Genomic DNA, 21,288 nt, shown 5'->3' with positions numbered 1-21,288 from the left:
GAGGCTCTGCGTGCCATCTCAGAGGGATGTCAAAGATCCAGTAGCATTATTTTGAAGAAGAGTGTGCAAGTTCTCCCTGATGTCTTGGCCAATAATTGTCCTTCAACCAACAGGTAAAAATAGATAATCCGATCACTATCTCATTGCTGTTTTTGAGAGTTTGCTGTGTGCAAAATTAGTTGCCACGTTTCCTATATTACATCGAAATGATATCCATTGGCTGTAAAGTGCTTCATGAAGTCTAGAGGTCTGTGAATACTCTTTTGTTACTTTTAAAAGACTGCACACTTGAAAAGGAAGGGAGGGGTTGGGGGCGATGATCATTAACATTAAGAGGCTCATTGCTTTGAGAACATGGGAACCAATGAAGAGGTTTGTTGTAACAGACTAATGACAGAAAGGCATGTTTATGGGATGTCCCATGAATTCAACACAGTTTCATGGTGGAAGTGGCTGCTCTGACTGGAGTATCAATATTGGCATGCTTCTTCTGTGATTCTGTTTTATTTCGCTCCTGTAAAGAAAAGTCCTCCTCAATTTATTTTTTCTTTGTTTTTGAATGCTGGTGTGAATTAATTAGATACAGTACACTGGCCTGCAATCCAAACATCTTCCAAAACTAAATTAAACACAATGTGGGGAATTCTTAAGAATCAATAGAAGAGTTTCTGTGAAGAATGCCTTGTGTTTTCTCATCTCTTGCTGTTTCAGTTTCAATATATCACATTGCTGTTTATGGGATGTTGCTGAGCACAAATTGGTTGCTGTGTTTCCTACATTACAGCAGTGACTTATTCTCTTTCATGCCCTAAGGGTGCATTGTTGACCGTGACCTCCATTGGATTGGCCCATGATAATGCTTGGCAAAATACTGCAGTGGTTTGCCATTGCTTTCTGCAGTATGGCTGACCAGACAACTCCTACTCACCATCAGACATTGTGAAAGGATTTACAGGCTGATAATCAACCTGTGATTATGAACATACCTTCCATAACAATCAAGTCCTGATGTGGGACTTGAACCTGTAAACTCTAGCCTAGAGGTAGGGATGCTCTCCATTGTGCCCCAAGATCTTCTCCTCCAAAAGTGACCACGTCAAAAAATTATTTCATTGACTGTAAAGCACTTTGAGAAATGGTGGTTGTGAAAAGCACTTGATTTTTTCTTTCCCTTCTGGGCACTGCTTAAGCACTTCCGTTCTTAAATGGGATAATGTGTTTTGAAGGTTTGATTTTACTGCCTGTTTCTATTATTTTTGCATTACAGGATTTTGTAGATTGCATAGTTGTTGCCAACAGCTACCGGGTTTGGCTCTCTAACCACATTCCATTCATTCTGCTAATAGAGGTGTCATGTATTTGAAACTAGAAGGAGTTTCCGCAAAGTGCACCTCCTCAGGCATCCGACTTTCATTCTGAATTGACTCATGTATCTTGCTTCCAATACATTAATGGGTGCACAGAAATGAAAGGGACATTCAATGGATGGAGAGATGAGAGGGATAATGGTAATGGGGTCTCAGGGGAGAGGTGGAGATTGTGAATGGGGATTCAAGGAATAGGTAGAAGCTGGGAATGGGAACTCTGGGCAAAGGTGCTGACTGGGAATTGGAGCTCAGGAGAGGTGGAGACTGGGAATGGTGATTCCGAGGAGAGGTAGAGACTGAAAATAGGAATTCAAGGGGGAGGTCGAGATTGGGAATGGGGATTCTAAGAAAAAGCAGAGAATGGGATGGGAATTCAGGTGAAAGGTGGAGATTGGGAATATGGATTCAGGAGTGAGTTGGATGCTGGGAATCTGGGCTCAGGGAAGAAGTGGAGAATGGGAACATGGATTCAAGAGTGAGTTGGATACTGGGAATGTGGGTCAGGGGAGAGGTGGAGACTGGAAATGGAGATTCCAGGATTAGGTGGAGATTGGAAATGAGATTTCAGGTGGGAGGTGGAGATTGCTAATGGGCCTCAGGAATGAGGCAGAGTTTGAGAATGGGGATCGAAGATGGGAGGTCGAAGGAAGGAAGTGGTCTTGAGAATGGGGAGAGATGGGACTTAGAGTTGGGGGTTGAGGCCCAAGCTAGGATTCCCTTAGTTTCCCCATTTCCTGTCTTTGATTTTCCCCCTTTATCTGCTCATAATGACTTCCTGCTTCTGGAACCTCCCACAGAAATACAAGCATAAATTGTCAATAAATTTGTAAGGTAAATGTAATAACGGTTTATCAAAATCATGTGATCAGATATCCTGCAATCTGATTAGAGGTGATTGGAAATTTACATGATCAAAACTCTGGGAATGCCTTTAACTAGAGTTGGAAATCTAGGTGGCAAGCTTCCCTAAAGTGAAGGGTTGATGGAAAATGGATATAGGCTAGAATTTTATATTTGCTCCATCATGGGTTCTGGGGAGGGTCGTCAAATTGTATGGACGGGATTTAATCTGCAATCCCACCACCCCAACCCGGATGCAATTTTAGAATGGGATGGGCAGGGCCTCAGATGGGCAACCCACCCATGCCCCTATTAAGGCACTGAATGGCCACTTAGTGGCTACATAAGGGCCTTTTCCCATCCGAGATGTTCGCCCCATTCCAGGAGGAAATCCTGCCTCACAGAGCTGCCAGCCAAATGGAGGCTGATAGCATTGTGCCATCAGGAGTGGTGACCACTGAGGACATTGACAACGTGACCAGCAATGGACTGGATCTTACCTCAGCCTGTTTGACAGGCCCCAGTGAGCGGTGGATGGGTGGTGAGGGAAAACTGTAGAGGGAGCGCCATGATTGGCACTGGGGATCTGGAAAGTAGGATTTCCAGGCTCCAGAACTATCTTTATATCCAACCTAACTTTAACCTGGTGCTTGCTGGTGACCTGGAGTTTTATCACAACATGGAGCATTACTGTTACCTCCATTGCATGTGACCGACGTTACCACAGGCACAGTACTTTGACTGGAAAGCAGGACATTTAACTGATTGGTGGCTGCCATGGTAACAGTAGCATCTAAAATTTTGACTGAGTCTGTGAACTTGGCTGCTGTGGCCTAGATGTTGCTGAAATCGAGTGGATCTCCCTCCTGGCTCAGGAAAAGAACTCCCTTACCCTCTGCAACTATCTCCTTCTGCCATTTCCATGGCTGTGGCCTCATCTCAGGTCTCCTTCCACGCCAGTCACCATCTTTCTCTTAAAAGATTAATGTGGACTCGCATCACGTAGCATGACTAAATTACCACCATTGTCAACTCCCAGGCAGGGGGCAGCAGAGAAGGCAATACAACACTAGACAATGGTCAGATCTTGCAATGTACAACAATTTGCATTGTAACTGAATGAATCTTACCAAGACATTTAGGGCTAGCACTTCATGCTGCAAGCACCCTGCTTATAAGGGTTCCAGGAAGAGGAATTCTAATGTCTCAATCTTGCAGGTAATGAATTGTTCCAGAGATTTTATAGAAACATAGAAACATAGAAAAACTACAGCACAAACAGGCCCTTCGGCTCACAAGTTGTGCCGAACACATCCCTACCTTCTAGACCTACCTATAACCCTCCATCCTATTAAACTCCATGTACTCATCGAGGAGCCTCTTAAAAGACCCTATTGAGTTCGCCTCCACCACCACTGACGGCAGGCGATTCCACTCGCCCACCACCCTCTGTGTGAAAAACTTACCCCTAACATCTCCCCTGTACCTACCCCCCAGCACCCTAAACCTGTGTCCTCTCGTAGCAGACATTTCCACCCCGGGAAAAAGCCTCTGAGAGTCCATCCGATCTATGCCTCTCAACATCTTATACACCTCTATTAGGTCTCCTCTCATCCTTCGTCTCTCCAAGGAGAAAAGACCGAGCTCCCTCAGCCTAACCTCATAAGGCATGCCACTCAATCCAGGCAACATCCTTGTAAATCTCCCCTGCACCCTTTCAATCTTTTCCACATCCTTCCTATAGTGAGGCGACCAGAACTGAGCACAGTACTCCAAGTGGGGTCTGACGAGGGTCTTATATAGCTGCATCATTATCCCCGGACTCCTAAATTCAATCCCTCGATTAATAAAGGCCAGCACACCATACGCCTTCTTAACCACCTCCTCCACCTGCGGGGCCGATTTTAGAGTCCTATGGACCCGGACCCCAAGGTCCTTCTGATCCTCTACAGTACTAAGAGTCTTTCCCTTTATATTGTACTCCTTCATCCCATTTGACCTGCCAAAATGGACCACGACGCATTTATCTGGGTTGAAGTCCATCTGCCACTTGTCCGCCCAGTCTTGCATCCTATCTATGTCCCTCTGTAACTTCTGACATCCCTCCAGACTATCCATAACCCCACCAACCTTTGTGTCGTCAGCAAACTTACCAACCCAACCCTCCGCTTCCTCATCCAGGTCATTTATGAAAATGACAAACAGCAAGGGTCCCAGAACAGATCCCTGGGGCACACCACTGGTGACCGACCTCCATTTAGAAAAAGACCCATCTATACCCACTCTCTGCCTCCTTTGGGCAAGCCAGTTCTGGATCCACAGGGCAGCAGCCCCTTGGATCCCATGCCCTCTCACTTTTTCTAGAAGCCTCGCATGGGGGATCTTATCGAACGCCTTGCTAAAATCCATATAAACCACATCTACCGCCTTCCCTTCGTCACATTTTTGAAGAACTCCACCAGGCTTGTAAGGCACGATCTGCCCTTGACAAAGCCATGCTGAGTATTCTTGAGCATACTAAACCTCTCTAAATGCTCATATATCCTGTCCCTCAGGATCGTCTCCATCAGTTTACCAACCACTGAGGTTAGACTCACCGGTCGGTAATTACCTGGGCTATCCCTATTCCCCTTCGTGAAAATAGGAACCACATCCGCAATCCTCCAATCCTCCGGCACCTCTCCCGTCTCCATCGACGACGCAAAGATCATCGCCAGAGGCTCTGCAATCTCTTCCCTCACCTCCCACAGTAACCTGGGGTACATCCCATCCGGACCCGGCGACTTTTCTATCTTGATGCCATTCAAAGATTCCAGCACAACCTCTTTCTTAAAGCCCACATACTCAATCCTTTCAGTCTACCGCACGCCCGCAGTACATCCACCCAGGTCCTTCTCCTCTATGAAAACCGAGGCAAAATACTCATTGAGCACTTCTGCCATTTCTACTGGTTCCGTACAGACTTTCCTGCCTTCACCTTTTATAGGCCCTATTCCGTCACGTCTCATCCTTTTACTCTTCACATATTTATAGAATGCCTTAGGGTTCTCCTTAATCCTACCTGCCAGGGCCTTCTCGTGACCCCTTCTGGCTCTCCTAATTTCCTTCTTTAGTCCCTTAAGTTTATAACTTTTAAAGATTTTTCTTTCCTATCTTTTTCTCTGAATCCAATCCTTTTCCATCTCTTTATTTCTCTTTCTATATCTAATTTGAATCTAATTAATCCAATTTCCTTCTTGGTTCACTCCGTTTCTTTCTCTGCCCTGCAGGTTAATTGGTTAAAAAGGGAAACCATTGGAGGAAGGATATATTGGCATTGGAGGGAGTGCAGAGAAGGTTCACCAGGTTGATACCGGAGATGAGGGGATGAGGGGTTTGGATTATGAGGAGAGGCTGAGGAGATTGGGTTTGTACTCGTTGGAGTTTAGAAGGATGAGGGGGGATCTTATGGAGACTTATAAGATAATGCGGGGGCTGGACAGGGTGGAGGCGGAGAGATTCTTTCCACTTAGTAAGGAAGTTAAAACTAGAAGACAGAGCCTCAAAATAAAGGGGGGTCGGTTTAAGACAGAGTTGAGGAGGAACTTCTTCTCCCAGAGGGTGGTGAATCTCTGGAATTCTCTGCCCACTGAGGTGGTGGAGGCTACCTCGCTGAATATGTTTAAAGCGCGGATGGATGGATTCCTGATCGGTAAGGGAATTAAGGGTTATGGGGATCAGGCGGGTATCATTATCTGATCCAGTCTTTTTGGAATAACCATATAGGCTTAAATGCTCACAAGTAGCTGATTTGTAGCTTTTTGGCAAATATAGCTTTAGAGCTGCATTTGCATTTGGATTTGGCATTTTCTACACATTGTGATAGTATCAAGCATCTACCACAAGCACCAGGACTGTGCTCCCCTTCTCACTTACAGACCTGCTGCGAATAGGTTTTCTTACTGATTCATTTACCCGATCTTCATCATCTGATTTTGTTTCTCCTCACCATAGATTGGAACAATTAGGATTAAGATCACTGTCAGTCGCAAAGTGAAACTTCATGTTCCTCCTTGTTCTCCACATCATGACCTCCTTGTTCCCACAGAGGGAGTTTTAGACAATGCATTTCTATCAAGCTGTTTTCCTGAGCTGTGAATAATAGATAGTGCAGACACTATTGACGTTGATGCAACCAACCAACCTTGAACAGATCATCAGAAATAACTCAAGAACTGAATTCCATTAAAATAGGATTTTTAAAGTGATCGACTACCCCAATAACTGGCTGGTGCTTCTGTTCAGTTGGAAAATATATATGCGTGATTGTCACACGCCAAACATCACTGCCTCGCTTTATTCACATTGACATTAAACCAAATGCTACTACTAGACCTAATTCTGACGTATCAGTATGCACTTGAACTGTAGGGATTAATTGAGAAAATACTTATTTTCAGGCCTTTTAGTACCTCACAATCCAATCGGTGGAAGCATCTCTTTGAATCAATGCAATTAGTGATATGTGTCATTCGTTTTTGTGATGGTATTCCTGCTCATTTGCTGTAACATTGAAGATCCAAGGAAACTTGGAGAATTGGCACGCTTTTAAAATTTGAAGAACTCTTCCTTTGCCAAACAACAAACCATTCTGAAGGGAGAGGGTGAACAGCCAGAGGTCGTGGTACATATTGGTACTAATGACATAGGCAGGAAGAGTGATGAGGTCCTGCAGCAGCAGTTTAGGGAGTCAGGTAGAAAGTTAAAAAGCAGGACCTCTCGGGTTGTAATCTCAGGATTACTCCCTGTGCCACGTGCCAGTGAGGCTAGGAATAGGAAGATAGTGCAGCTCAACATGTGGCTAAACAGCTGGTGTAGGAGGGAGGGTTTCAGATATCTGGACCATTGGGGTCTCTTCCGGGGCAGGTGGGACCTGCACAAGAAGGACAGGTTGCATCTAAACTGGAAGGGCATAAATATTCTGGCCGGGAGGTTTGCTAGTATCACACAGGAGGATTTAAACTAGTTTGGCAGGGGGGTGGGAACCAAAGCAAAGGTGAATTAACTGAAGGGGAACCAGAGAGTAGGGCCAGTAAGATTCAGAGAAAGAGCAGGCAGGGTGTGGTTGCTAATCAAAGAGGGTCTGGTGGACTGAAGTGCATTTGTTTCAATGTGAGAAATGTAACAGGTAAGGCAGATGAACTTAGAGCTTGGATTAGTACTTGGAACTATGATGTTGCTATTATTTGGTGATGTTGCTTGGTTAAGGGAAGGACAGGATTGGCAGCTTAACATTCCAGTGCTGTTTCAGGTGGATAGAGGGGAATGTAAAAGAGGTGGGGGAGTTGCACTACTGGTTAAGGAGACTATCACAGCTGTAGTGCGGGAGGACACCTTGGAGGGCTCATATAGCGAGGCAAAATGGATAGAGTTCAGGAATAGGAAGGGTGTAGTCACAATGTTGGGGGTTTACTATAGGTTGCCCAACAGCCAGTGGGAGATAGAGGACCAGATATGTAGGCAGATTTTGGCAAGGTGTGAAAGTAACAGGGTTGTTGTGGTGGGAGATTTTAACCTATATTGACTGGGACTCACTTAATGGATGGGGCAAAGTTTGTAAGAAGCATCCAGGAGGGCTTCCTGAAACAGTATGTAGATAGTCCAACTAGGGAAGGGGCCGTACTGGACCTGGTATTGGAGAATGAGCCCGGTCAGGTGGTCGATGTTTCAGTCGGGGAGCAGTTCGGGAACAGTGACCACAATTCAGTAAGCTTTATGGTACTGATGGATAATGATAAGTGTAGTCCTCAAGTTAAGTTGCTAAGTTGGGGGAAGGCTTATTACAACAATATTAGGCAGGAATTGAAGAGTGTAGTTTGGGGGCAGATGTTTGAGAGCGAATCAACATCTGGCATATGGGAGGCTTTCAAGTGTAAGTTGATAGGGGCCAACACATTCCTGTAAGGTTGAAGGATAAGTATGGCAAGTTTTGGGAACCTTGGATAACAAGAGATATTGTGAGCCTAGTCAAAGAGAAAAAGGAAGCATTTGTCAAAGCTAGGAGGCTGGGAACACACAAAGGAAGTGTGGAATACAAGGAAAGTAGAAAGAAACTTAAGTAAGGAATAAGGAGGGCTAAAAGGGATCACAGAAAATCATTAGCCAACAGGATTAAGGAAAATCCCAAGGCTTTTCATACATATATAAAGAGCAAGAGGGTAACCAGAGAGAGGGTTGTCCCACTCAAGGATAGGGGAGGGAATCTATGCATGGAGGCAGAGGAAATGGACGAGGTATTAAATGAGTACTTTGCATCAGTATTCACCAAAGAGAAGGACTTGGTGGATGATGAATCTGGGAAAGGGTGTGTAGATAGTTTGAGTCATGTTGAGATCAAAAAGGAGGAGGTATTGGGGTTCTTGAGAAACATTAAGGTAGACAAGTCCCCAGGGCCTGATGGGATACACCCCAGAATACTGAGAGAGGCAAGGGAGGAAATTGCTGGGGCCTTGAGAGAAATCTTTGTATCCTCACTGGCTACAGGGGAGGTCCAACGCCGGCATTTCCACATGATGACTACCATCGACACCGCAAACTGCCGGCTCCAAGTAACCTGTTGGACTTTAACCTGGTGTTGTTAAAACTCTTACTGTGTTCACCCCAGTCCAACGCCGGCATCTCCACATACAGGGGAGGTCCCAGAGGATTGGAGAATAGCCAGTGTTGTTCCTTTGTTTAAGAAGGGTAGCAAGAATAATCCGGTAATTACAGGCCGGTGAGCCTTACATCAGTGCTAGGGAAATTATTGGAGAGGATTCTTCGAGACAGGATGTACTCCCACTTGGAAATGAGTGGATGTATTAGCGAGAGGCAACATGGTTTTGTGAAGGGGAGGTCGTGTCTCACTAACTTGATTGTGTTTTTCGAGGAAGTGACGAAGATGATTGATGAGGGTAGGGATGTTGTCTACATGGACTTCAGTAAGTCCTTTGACAAGGTCCCTCATGGCAGACTGGTGCAGAAGGTGAAGTCACACGGGACCAGAGGTGAGCTGGCAAGGTGGATACAGAACTGGCTCGGTCATAGAAGACAGAGGGTAGCAGTGGAAGTGTGCGTTTCTGAATGGAGGGCTGTGACAAGTGGCATTCCTCATGGATCAGTGCTGGGACCTTTGCTGTTTGTAATATATATAAATGATTTGGAGGAAAATGTAACTGGTTTGATTAGTAAGTTTGCGGATGACGCAAAGGTTGGTGGATTTGTGGATAGCGATGAGGACCATCAGAGGAAACAGCAGGATATAGATTGGTTGGAGACTTGGGCAGAGAGATGGCAGATGGAGTTTAATCTGGACAAGTGTGAGGTTATGCATTTTGGAAGGTCTAATACAGATATAAAATATACAGTAAATGGCAGAACCCTTAAGAGTATTGATAGGCAGAGGGATCTGGGTGTACAGGTACACAGGTCACTGAAAGTGGCAACGCAGGTGGAGAAGGTAGTCAAGAAGGCATACGGCATGCTTGCCTTCATTGGCCGGGGTATTGAGTTTAAAAATTCCAAGTCATGTTGCAGCTTTATAGAACCTTAGTTAGGCTGCACTTGGGATATAGTATTCAGTCCTGGTCGCCACACTACCAGAAGGATGTGGAGGCTTTGGAGAGGGTACAGAAAAGATTTACCAGGATATTGCCTGGCATGGAGGGCATTAGCTATGAGGAGACGTTGGAGAAATTTGGTTTGTTCTCACTGGAATGACGGAGGTTGAGGGGCGACCTGATAGAAATCTACAAGTTTATGAGGGGCATGGACAGAGTGGATAGTCAGAACCTTTTTCCCAAGGTGGAAGAGTCAATTAATAGGGGGCATAAGTTTAAGGTACGAGGGGCAAGGTTTAAAGGAGATGTACGAGGCAAGTGTTTTACACAGAGGGTGGTGGGTGCCTGGAACTCGCTGCCGGGGGGGCGGGGTAATGGAAGCAGATACAATAGTGAGTTGTAAGGGGCATCTGGTCAAATGCATGAATAGGATGGGAATAGAGGGATATGGTCCCCAGAAGGGGGTTTTAGTTCAGTTGGGCAACATTGTCGGTGCAGACTTGAAGGGCCGAAGGCCTGTTCCTGTGCTGTAATTTTCTTTGTTCTTTGTTCATTCCGGATATCAGCCTTTCCCGTTTTTCCTTATACACTGACATCTGATTCAGTCTGTCACTCTGAGGTTATTGTTAAGAACACTACCCCTGAATTTCCACAGTAGCTGTTTTAATGTCCTGCTGTATCTCTGGTGGGAGATCAATGATATCCCTGGAAAAATGGCTATTTCTGCCATTTCTCTGACATACTAATGATCTGCTGCCAAAGCGACAGCAGAAGGTTGATAGAACCCTGGAGGAGGTTTAGACTCAGTGGCTTCTTATCCTTTATACTTCTGATAGTGCAATAACTATCACAAGGACCATTGTCATTTCTAACAATGGGTTTTTATCCTGGAATTCTCACTAGCAATTGGGCCTGGCTCCCCATATCAAACACAGCCTGAGCTGTCAAAGTTTCAACACTTAATGGATCCTGACCTGAAACATCACTGTCATTTTCAGCCTGCAAATGTTTAAAATTTTCATCAAATGGTAATCCTATGTTTTCTAAAGTAAGGTTTTACTAATTTAACAGAAGTTTGCTATTTTGCAAATGGGGGAAGTCAGTTTCCCTCACTAATATGAAAGCTGTCTTTCTCATGGGGATAGACTGGCCCTGTAGGAAATAGGGAGATTTTCAGTGTTCCTGTGAATGATTCTGGATTTTCCCCCCTCCTCCCTCACTCTGTGGGTATCCTGCAGCCTTTCAGAGGAAGCAGTCCGGCCCCCCCTTTCTGAAGTGATTTAATAGTTAAAAATGGAGTTAAATCTATATTTTTATATTTATACTTCTTGATAATGATGAGATGATTTTCTGTGTAATTCTTCATGAGTTGAAAAGTCACTTGCTCAAACCCAACATTATAGTAAAAAAGTGTTGGACTATCTCTCCCCACTAACTAATGGCAGCTCTCTCTGGTGTTAGGACTGATCCGCAGACAATTTGTTAACTTCCAAAACAGGACCCCAATTTTGTTATGCTCCTGGGTGAGGAGGAATTAGCTGGCTTCCCTTCTTTATTCAATCCCCACCCCTCAGTTTGTCAAGCAAGGTTAATTTAAAAGGGACCCCTTCCCCTGTGGATACTATTTCCCAGTCCAAATGGATTTACTCTTTTAAAAAGAGAGAGATGGGAACAAAAAGAGACAGCAACCAGTCACCCCTGTAAAGACAACTTCATGGCTGATGGGGAGATGGCAGTGTAGTGGTAATGTCACTCAGAAATCTGCTGTCCTTACCTGGTCTGGCCTACATGTAACTTCAGATCCACAGCAACATGGTTGACTCTTAAATACCCTTTGAACAAGAGTATTTAGGAATGGGCAATAAATGCAGGCCGAGCCAGCAATGCCCACGTCCCATGAATGAAGGAGCCAATTTAAGCAGGCTCTCTTAAGTCAAAGAAAGAGTAAGTTTATTTGTTACTAAAACACAGGAAAATAATAAAAACAGGCTAGAAATGAGAAGGTAGAAGTCCAGATAAAAGTTAAAAAAACAGTCTTTGGTTTGTTGGTGAGTGTAGATGGCGATACTTTGCAGCTGTTAAGTTGGGTGATTCTGGTAGAGCTGACTGGCAGTTTAGCACAGAGTTTGGCAACACTGGGTTCCGTAGGGTGGCTGGAATGCTGTCCTATTCCCTTTTGGTGTGAGCTTCTGCTGAGCTTTCTTCAGCAATAGAGAGAGGGAAAGATCCTATTTGTGCTTGTCTTTGCAGGGGTGACTGGCTGCCATCACTTCTTGTTTCTATCACTCACACACTGACACACTAGCACCAGTACACACAGATCAGGTCTGCAGCTAGCTTTTTAGCCCATTTCTCTGTGTATTCCTTGAGGGAGCAAACAAACTCCGGTGGCACAGTGATGAGCACTGCTGTGTCATAGTGCCGGGAACCTGGGTTCAATTCTGGCCTCGGGTGACTGTCTGTGTGAAGTTTGCATGTTCTCCCCGTGTCTGCGTGGGTTTCTTCCGGGTGCTCCGGTTTCTTCCCACAGTCCAAAGATGTGCAGGTTAGGTTGATTGGCCATGCTAAATTGTCCCTTACTGTCAGGGGGATTAGCGGAGCAAATAGGTGAGGTTATGGGGATAGGGCTTGGGTGGGATTGTCAGTGCAAACTTTAATTGTGGGAATGATCATGGGTGGGACAGAAAATTTGACGGAGCGTTTAAAGATCTGTTGACCTCGGGGGGGAATTTCCGGTCTCGCAGTGGGCGCAACCGGAAAGTCCCGCCCCTTGTCTTGGCTGTTAAATGCATTTGTTTTGAAGGTTGCAGTAAATGTTTATTCTAAACCATTTACCAACAATGTAAAAATAATGGAGAATGAAAGCGTTCATGTGATACCAGATACGCTAGTGTTTAACTTTGCTACTAAAAAATAGAATAAGGAAGATAAAGCTGTGAAAATTAACGGCAGATTTATTTATTCATGGTAATAGTAAAATCAAGGAAAACAATGGCCCCAAATTCTCAAATTCTTGTCATACTATCGGTGTGAGTCAGTCAAAATGTCCCCAAACATTGTTAGGTGCATTTAGGTGACTACTGAAATTTCCAAGGTGATTCTTGTGACCTTATTTGGTGTGGACCTCCACCCACCCCAAACAAGGCCAGTGATGTGGAGGCCATTGAACCAGTTTAAAGCTTTTACCCTCAGTTGGGACCTAAAGATGCATTGGTGTAACTACATCAGGTCTCACCAGGCATAACTTAGCAAAAGTGGCGGAAGTGGATTTTGATTTTATTTGTTCACGGGATGTAGACATCATTGGCTAGGCCAGTATTTATTGCCCAACCCTATTGCCCAATTGAAGGTGATGGTTCAGTATCTGAGGAGTTGTGAACAATACTGAACATTGTGCAAACATCACTGAACATCCACTTCTAATCTTATGATGGAGTGAAGGTCATTGATGAAACAACCCAGACACTAATCTGATGATCTTTTGCAGCAATGTCCTGCAACTGAGATGATGGATCTCCAACAATTACAAGCATATTTTTTGTGCTAGAAATGACTCTAAATAGTGGACAACTTTCCTTTGATTCCTATTGATTTCAAGGGCTCCTTGATGCAACATGCTGCCTTGATATCAAGGGTAGACACTCTCACCTCACCTCTTTAGTTCAGCTCTTTTGTCCATGTTTGGAACAAGGCTGTAATGAGGTCAGGAGTTGAGTGGCCTTGGCGGAACCAAACTGAGTATCACCGAGTAGGTTATCACTGTGTAAGTGCCACTTGATAGCGCTGTTGACAACCCCTTCCATCACTTTGCTGATGATCAAGAGTAGCCTGATAGGGCAGTAATTGGCTGGGTTGCAATTCTCCTACTATTTTGTAGACTGCGTATACTTGGGCAACATTATCAGGTAAATGCCAGTGGTGTGGCTGGGGATCAATCACACGATCCATTCCAGGGTCCGGGCCAGGTGATACGGAGATCTGAATCTTTAACAGGCCTACACTGGGGATCGCTCTTTTGACATGGCGGATGGTAACAATCAGTAGTGATTATAATCCTTGTGTAATTGCTGGGATCATGTTTTTCATGTGCAGATGTCACTACAATACTCAAAAACCTTGTGAAAGAAATTTTTATCCATTAATTTCTTATTCTGCTGCTTCTGTGTGATCTGCTGTCTATTTTTGGATATCAAACTCACTGATGGCCTCTCGTACAATTGAGCAAGATGCAAGTCGGGCTTTTGCTTCTGATATGGAGCAGTTTCTCATTAATGCCACCATCGCTGCTGGAACAATCTGAAAATATCACAAAGCAGTTCAGGCTTACAAAGTTGACATTTCAGCTCTTACTGACCTAAACATAGCCCATTGCCAAATTAACAGACAGGTTGGAAGAACATAAAAACTAGGAGCAGGAGTAGACTGTTCAGCCCCTCGAACCTGCTCCACCACTCAATACGAACATGGCTGATCTTGTCTGCTCTCAACTCCACTTTCCTGCCCGTTCACCATAGACCCTCAACCCATTGCTAATTAAAAATCTGTCCATCTCCTCAAATTTACTCAATGTCTAGGCATCCACGGCACTCTGGTACAGTGAAATCCATAGATTCATGACGCTTTGAGAGAAGTAGTTTCTCCTCATCTCTGTTTTAAATCTGCTACCCCTTATCCTAAAACTATGACCTCTTGTCCTCGATTGCCCCACAATATCTTTGTCAATATCTTTTCTCATATATACCTCAATTAGATCTCCTCTCACTCTTCTAAACTCTAGACAATATAGTCCTCAACTGTTTAATCTCTCTTCACAAGACAAACCCCTCATATTTTGGGTGACATGGTTAGCATTGCTATCTCACAGTGCCAGGGACCCGGATTCAATTCTGCCCTAGGGTGACTGTCTGTGTGGGGTTTTCACGTTCTCCCCGTGTCCGCATGGGTTTCCTCCAGGTGCTCCAGTTTCCTCCAACAGTCCAAAGATGTGCAAATTAGGTTATTGGCTATGCTAAATTGCCCCTTAGTGTTAGGGGGATTAGTGGGTAAAATACTTGGGATTATGGGGATAGGGCCTGGGTGGGATTGTTGTCAGTGAGGCTCAATGGGCCGAATGGCACTGTAGGAATTGTATGAAAGCTAGTGGTGGCCTACCCATGCGTGTAACAAGCAGGAGAGATTGGAGAGGACATTGAACTAAACTTATGAGCATACAAACATATGAATGCAGAGCAATTGTAGCCACTCTGCCCATCGAGCCTGTTCCACCATTAAATAAGACTATGGCTGATCTAATTATATGAAATAGAAATTAGGAACAGCCTGCTCCATCATTCAATAAGATCATGGCTGAACTGTTTGCGTTTTGAATTCCACATTCTCATCTACCCCCTATAACCTCTGATCCCCTTGCTTACCAAGAATCTATCCAACTCTATCTTTAAAATATTCAATGATCCCCTCCACTGCCTTCTGAGGCAGAGAATCCCAAAGTCGCACAACCCTCTGAAAAAGAAATTATCCTTACTTCTGTTTTAAAACGGCTATCCCTAATTTTAAATCGGTGCCCCCTAGTTTTGGACTCACCCACAAGAAGAAACAACAATCGTGATCTAGAACAGTTTTCCCACCAATTCAGCACTTTTGGGAGAATCGCCCCCATCCTTTCCATGTCTATCTTGTCAAGACCATTCAGGATCTTACATACTTCAATTAAGTTACCCTCACTCTTCTAAACTCCAGTGGAAACAAGCCCAGCCTGTTCAACTAAGACAACCCATTTATTCCAGGTATCAATCTAATAAACCTTGTCTGAACCACCTCCAATTTACATCCTTCATTACATAAGGAGATCAAAACTGCACTCAGTGTTCAAGGTGTGGGCTCACCAATGCCCTGTATAACTAAAGATTAATATCCTTACTTGCATGTTTGATTCCTCTTGTAATAAAGGACATCATTCCATTAGCCTTCTTAATTACTTCCTGTACCGACATATTAACTTTTTGTGACTCATACAATAGAACACCTAGATTCCTTTACACCTCAGAATTCTGCAGTCATTCTCCATTTAAGTAATACTCTGCCACTTTATTCTTCCCGCCAAAGTGAATAACTTCACATTTTCCCACATTACATTCCATCTGCCAGATTTTTGCTCACTCACTCTACCTTTATTCATCTGCAACCCCCTTATCACCTTTCAAAACATACTTTCCTACCATCTTTGTCTCATCTGCAAATTTAGCTATCAGGCCTTCACTCTCAAAACCATGCTGACTCTTCTCGATTGCCCTGAGTTTTTCAAACTGCCCAACTATAGCCTCCTAAATGATTAATTCTAGCATCTTTCTCATGACAGACATCAAGCTATCTGGCCTTTAGTCTCCTATTTTCCTCCTCCCTCTCCTTGAATAAAGGTGTTACATTTGCCACTTACCAATTTGATGGAACCTTTCCAGCTATTAAAGGAATTTACTTTGTATCTTCTACATTGAAAGCAGAAGCAAAATATTTGTTCATTTCATCCACCATTTCCTTATTATCTACTATTAACTTATCATTGTCACTCTCTCGTGGACCAACAATCATTTTACTTACTCTTCTCCTTTTTAAATACCTGCAGAAACTCTTGCTATCTGTTTTACATTTCTAGCTAACTTCATCTCACACTCTAATTTCTTTTTCCTGATTAATATTTTAGTAATTCTCCGCCATTCTTTATATTCTGACCAATCATCTGACCTGTCACTCATCTTTGAGCAGTTATACGCTTTTCCCTTAAGTTTGATACTTTCCTTAACTTCTTTCATTAATGACGGATAGTGGGTCCACCCTTTAGAATTTTTATTTATAGTAGGAGTATACTTATTGATTATTCTGAAGTATTTCCTTAAGAGCTGCCACTGTTTCTCCACTGAACTATTCTCCAGCCTTGTATCCCAGTTCATTTCAGCTAGCTCAGCTTTCATACCCACACAATTGCCCTTATTTAAGTTTAAAATACTAGTCTTAGACTCGCTTCTTTCCCTTTCAAACTGGATGTCATATTCAATCATATTGTGCTGGCTGCTACCTTTGCTCTGTGATCATTAATTAATCCTGTCACATTACACAATGCCAAGTCTAATATGACCTGCTCTCTGGCTGGTTCCACAATGTGCTGACCCTCGCTGGTACCGCTGCTGTAAGAAATGATCTCAACAGCATTCTCTGAACTCCTCATCCAGGGTACTAATCTGACTTTTCCAGTTTATATGTAGATTAAAATCACACAAGATTAATGCTGTTCCTTATCACAAGCCCCGGTATTTCTACTTGTATACCTTGTCCTACATGTGGTTACTGTTAGGCAGCCTGTAGCCCACTCCCACTAGTGACTTCGTTCCATGCCATTCATCATCTCCAACCAAACTGATCCTACATCCTGACCTCCTTTTTGGAATGCCATAAGTGGGGTAACAAGTTGAAAGTTTCAACAAACTGGGCTGAAGGAATCAATGTTGAGACAACGGTAGTCGTGGTCAGTGGAGTCTGGCTTGTGATGGACAGTACAATGATTGAAACCTAATCAGGTGAGTTGAAATTAGCTTTTGATTGAAGTGGTTAAATATAGGTGAAGATGCAGACATGCTGACGTCATGGTAATTGGAATGCAGCCAAGAATTTGAAAGTCAGAGTGGGAGGAAATCTGTGCTGTAGTAGGGAAGGAGTGACCTGATCAGTAAGGGAAGAAGTGTGAGGAGATGTTGTCAGTGGATGGAGCATCCAGGCGAGCTCCAACATACATATACTCAGCAATTGGTAATTATTGTTTTCTGTAACTTGAAATTAAGGCAGCATTATGTGTAAGTGGACACATTACTTGGTGTTTGTCATTATTCTAAGTGTAGGAGTCCAAGCCAAAGTAATTGTTATAGAGGATGGACAATAAATGCAGCCTCACCAGCATTACTGACATGCTGAGAATAATTTTTTAAAAAGCAGACTTGGAATGGCAGCTTTTCCTCAGAGGACAATAAACCCAAATGAGGCCAGTTGTTATTTTGATCCTGAATCCTCCTTTCTGTGGGACTGCACGGTGTTACTGTGCTGTTTGTTTTCCTTTATCATTAGAGAAGTTACAAAAAAAGTCTAAATTCTGGGGACATTGTAAAGAAACAAGATTTTGGAAATATATAGCAGGACCATCTGCATCCAGAAGTGAAAAAGCAGGTTAACAGTTCAGATGAATACCCTTTGTTAGAAATCCAGGAGGCAAGTAACTTTCTTTACAGGACTGATTAAACAGAGGAGAAAAGCTACTGACAAAGGACTGAAAATGTAAATGGACAAGGTCATGTCAGGGTCCCTTTTTGGGATTTTAAGCCCTGAACCTGCCCTACCTTGGCTGTTAAGGTTCTGCTCTGCACTGTCTGCAATCAAAGAAGGTAGACAACTTTTCATAGAATCCCTACAGTGCAGAAAGAGGCCATTCGGCCCATCGAGCCTGCACTGACAACAATCCCACCCAGGCCCTATCCTCGTAACCCCATGTATTTACCTTGCTGACACTAAGGGGCAATTTGGCATGGCAAATCTTTGGACTGCGGGAGGAAACCGGAGCACCCAGAGGAAACTCACACAGACACGGGGAGAACGTGCAAATTCCACACAGACAGTGACCCGAGGCCGGAATTGAATCCTCATCCCTGATACTGTGAGACAGCAGTGCTAACCACTGTGCCACCGTGCCGCTGTTATCAAAGTATGAATATCAGGGTGTAACAATGAGGGAAGGAATCAATAACAGCATTAGAAAGGTTGGAGAAATGAATCAACTAGCAAGTTCCAGTGTACATATCCCAATGTTGCTGTCGGTTTTCCTTATTTTCTCAGATGCTTTCCGCATCTGAATTTTCTCTCTCCAATGTATTGTTAATTCGATAAACATTTATTATGTTGTATTGAATTTTTGATCTGGGTTGCTACTTATAATCTCTGAATGACTAATATGCCTGAAATATGTAAACAGCAGGATTGCCGATTCCAGTTGACATGACTGGCACTGTATTCTAACTGCATTTTCACCCGGGTTCAGTAATTAGTTTCTGAGGATGAAAAGCTTTTGGTGAGCTAGTTCCATGACATTGAAGTTTATTCTTCTTACCTTGTTCATTGTTTCAGCATGCTGAATGTGTTTCGAAACTTCCACATTTTTTATCTTTTCACTTAATTCATCTGTTTCGTAGATAGTCTGTAACAATTTCTCCAAACATTTGGATCGGGTCTGGCCTGTAAACCTCTAACAAGAGAAAAGAATATGGAATGTAGACTTTTATGTCAATCAATGCTTATTAGGAATGCTACCTTCTTTTAAGTTTTTGATTTTTACACTCATCAAAATGAGAGATGTTAGCACTGGGGAATCACTTTTCTATTTTTTTTCAACCAATGCAAGCATTAATTGCTACCAAATTATGCTTCATGAGGTGAGAGCAATAGTAAAGACCCCCTCCTAACAGGGATGGCTTTTCCAAGTGGGGAACAGAATTTTCCAGTTCTGGGGATGTATCCATTCCCTTTGGTGGGGGAATCAATCCTAGGGAAGATAATATCCAATGATGGGTGGGTTTCAATGGAGAAATTTTTTAAATGTTTACATCTCATGTTTTTCTGGTTAACCATACCCCCCCACCGTCAAACCTCTCTGCTCTGTGCCAAGAACCGTGCCACCGTGTCACTGCTGTGGGGTGGCATGGTGGCACAGTCGTTAGCGCTACTGCCTCATAGCACCAGGGAGCCGGGTTCAATTCCTAGCTTGAGTGAAGGTCTGTGTGGAGTTTGCACATTCTCCCTGTGTCTGTTGGGTTTCCTCCGGGTGCACCGGTTTCTCCCCACAGTCCAAAAATGTGTGGGTTAGGTTGATTGGCCATGCTAAATTGACCCTAGTGTCAGGGGGATGTCAGGGGGATTAGTAGGGTAAATATGTGGGATTACAGGGATAGGGGCTGGGTGGGATTGTTGTCTGTGCAGGCTCAATGGGCTGAATGGCCTTCTTCTGTACTGTAGGGATTCTATAGATTCTGTTCTATTCTAAGAAGGTTCTTCAACCCTAACCCAAGAATACTTTTGCACTTAAATAGTTCACATGGGCCTCCAAATGAGATTGTCAATTTGTGCCACATTATAAGCAATTTTGTTCTCTGGCTGAAAGATTAGTTTGTTTATTCCTGGTCGTGTTTTATTTTGTTCTTTGTGGTTAAAGCTACAAGTGAAGGCCAGTGGAGGTCATACAGTATTTAATGCCTTTCGATGTGGTGTCACAAGCTCAGATATATGTTAGTTGTGCTGATTTTCTGACTATTCTCAATATTCTATTAGACTTCAATAAACATCACCAAATCTCTAATTTCTGGCGTATTAACAATTTGAAGTATTTGCTGAAATCTTATTAAGCACTGTTAAAATACTCTTTATGAAATAAATTTGGTACGATTCATGCTTAAATGCACTATATACTTGATATTTCAAAAATTAATTGTTAAAGTATTAACAAGCTAACAACTCAGCAGGTTGCCATTCTATTTTGTGCTAAATATTTAAAGATGGGATTTTCTGGTCCCATAAGAACATAAGAACTAGGAGCAGGAGTAGGCCATCTGGCCTCTCGAGTCTGCTCCGCCATTCAATAAGATCATGGCTGATCTTTTCATGGACTCAGCTCCACTTACCCGCCCGCTCACCATAACCCTTAATTCCTTTACTGTTCAAAAATCAGGGGTATCAGGGGGCAAACTCTCTGCTGGTTGGAGTCATACCTGGTACATAGGAAGATAGTTGTGGTTGTGGAGGGTCAGTCATCTCAGCTCCTTGACATCTCTGCAGGAGTCCCTCAGGGTAGTGTCCTAGGCCCAACAATCTTCAGCTGCTTCATCAATGACCTTCCCTCCATCATAAGGTCAGAAGTGGGATGTTCACCGATGATTGCACAATGTTCAGCACAATTCACGACTCTTCAAATACTGAAGCAGTTCCATGTTCAAATGAGCTGGACAATATCCAGGCTTGGGCTGACAAGTGGCAAGTAACATTCACGCCACACAAATGTCAGGCAATGACCATCATCAATAAGAGACACTCTAACCATCGCCCATTAACATTCAATGGTGTAACCATCACTGAATCCCCCACTGTCAACATCCTTGGGGTTGCCATTGACCAGAAACTCAACTGGACTCACCACATAAACATGGTGGCTACAAGAGCAGGTCAGGGGCTAGGAATACTGTGGCGAGTAACTCACCTCCTGACTCTCCAGAGCCTATCCACCATCTATAAGGCACAGGTCAGGAGTGTGATGGAATACTCCCCACTTGCCTGGATGGGTGCAGCTCCAACAACACTCAAGAAGCTTGACACCATCCAGGACAAAGCAGCCTGTTTGACTGGCACCACATCTACAAACATTCAATCCCTTCACCACCGATGCTCAGTAGCAGCAAGATGCACTGCAGCAATTCACCAAA

The 21,288-nt window shown here is 43.7% G+C and overlaps 3 protein-coding genes across 3 annotated transcripts in view; 1 reads left to right on the top strand and 2 right to left on the bottom strand.

The window, feature by feature from the left end:
* Positions 1–2,986, bottom strand: part of LOC144493992 (tyrosine-protein kinase Src42A) — a 39,356-nt gene extending 36,370 nt beyond the window's left edge. Inside the window, exon 1 of the mRNA XM_078213566.1 lies at positions 2,905–2,986. Coding sequence (XP_078069692.1) covers positions 2,905–2,986 — 82 coding nt within the window. The remainder of the gene's footprint in view (positions 1–2,904) is intronic.
* LOC144493660 (cerebral cavernous malformations protein 2 homolog) overlaps positions 1–21,288 on the top strand; it is a 440,921-nt gene that overhangs the window by 370,325 nt on the left and 49,308 nt on the right. The gene's annotated exons all lie outside the window — the stretch shown is intronic.
* Positions 12,729–21,288, bottom strand: part of gckr (glucokinase (hexokinase 4) regulator) — a 72,351-nt gene continuing 63,791 nt past the window's right edge. The window contains exons 18-19 of the mRNA XM_078212944.1: positions 18,930–19,064; positions 12,729–14,080 (exon numbers count right to left, since the gene is read on the bottom strand). Coding sequence (XP_078069070.1) covers positions 13,961–14,080; positions 18,930–19,064 — 255 coding nt within the window. The 3' untranslated portion in view covers positions 12,729–13,960. The remainder of the gene's footprint in view (positions 14,081–18,929; positions 19,065–21,288) is intronic.

The sequence above is a fragment of the Mustelus asterias genome, chromosome 5 (assembly GCF_964213995.1).
Source record: "Mustelus asterias chromosome 5, sMusAst1.hap1.1, whole genome shotgun sequence".
Taxonomy (NCBI): domain Eukaryota; kingdom Metazoa; phylum Chordata; class Chondrichthyes; order Carcharhiniformes; family Triakidae; genus Mustelus; species Mustelus asterias.
This window is presented reverse-complemented; position numbering and strand designations above follow the sequence as displayed.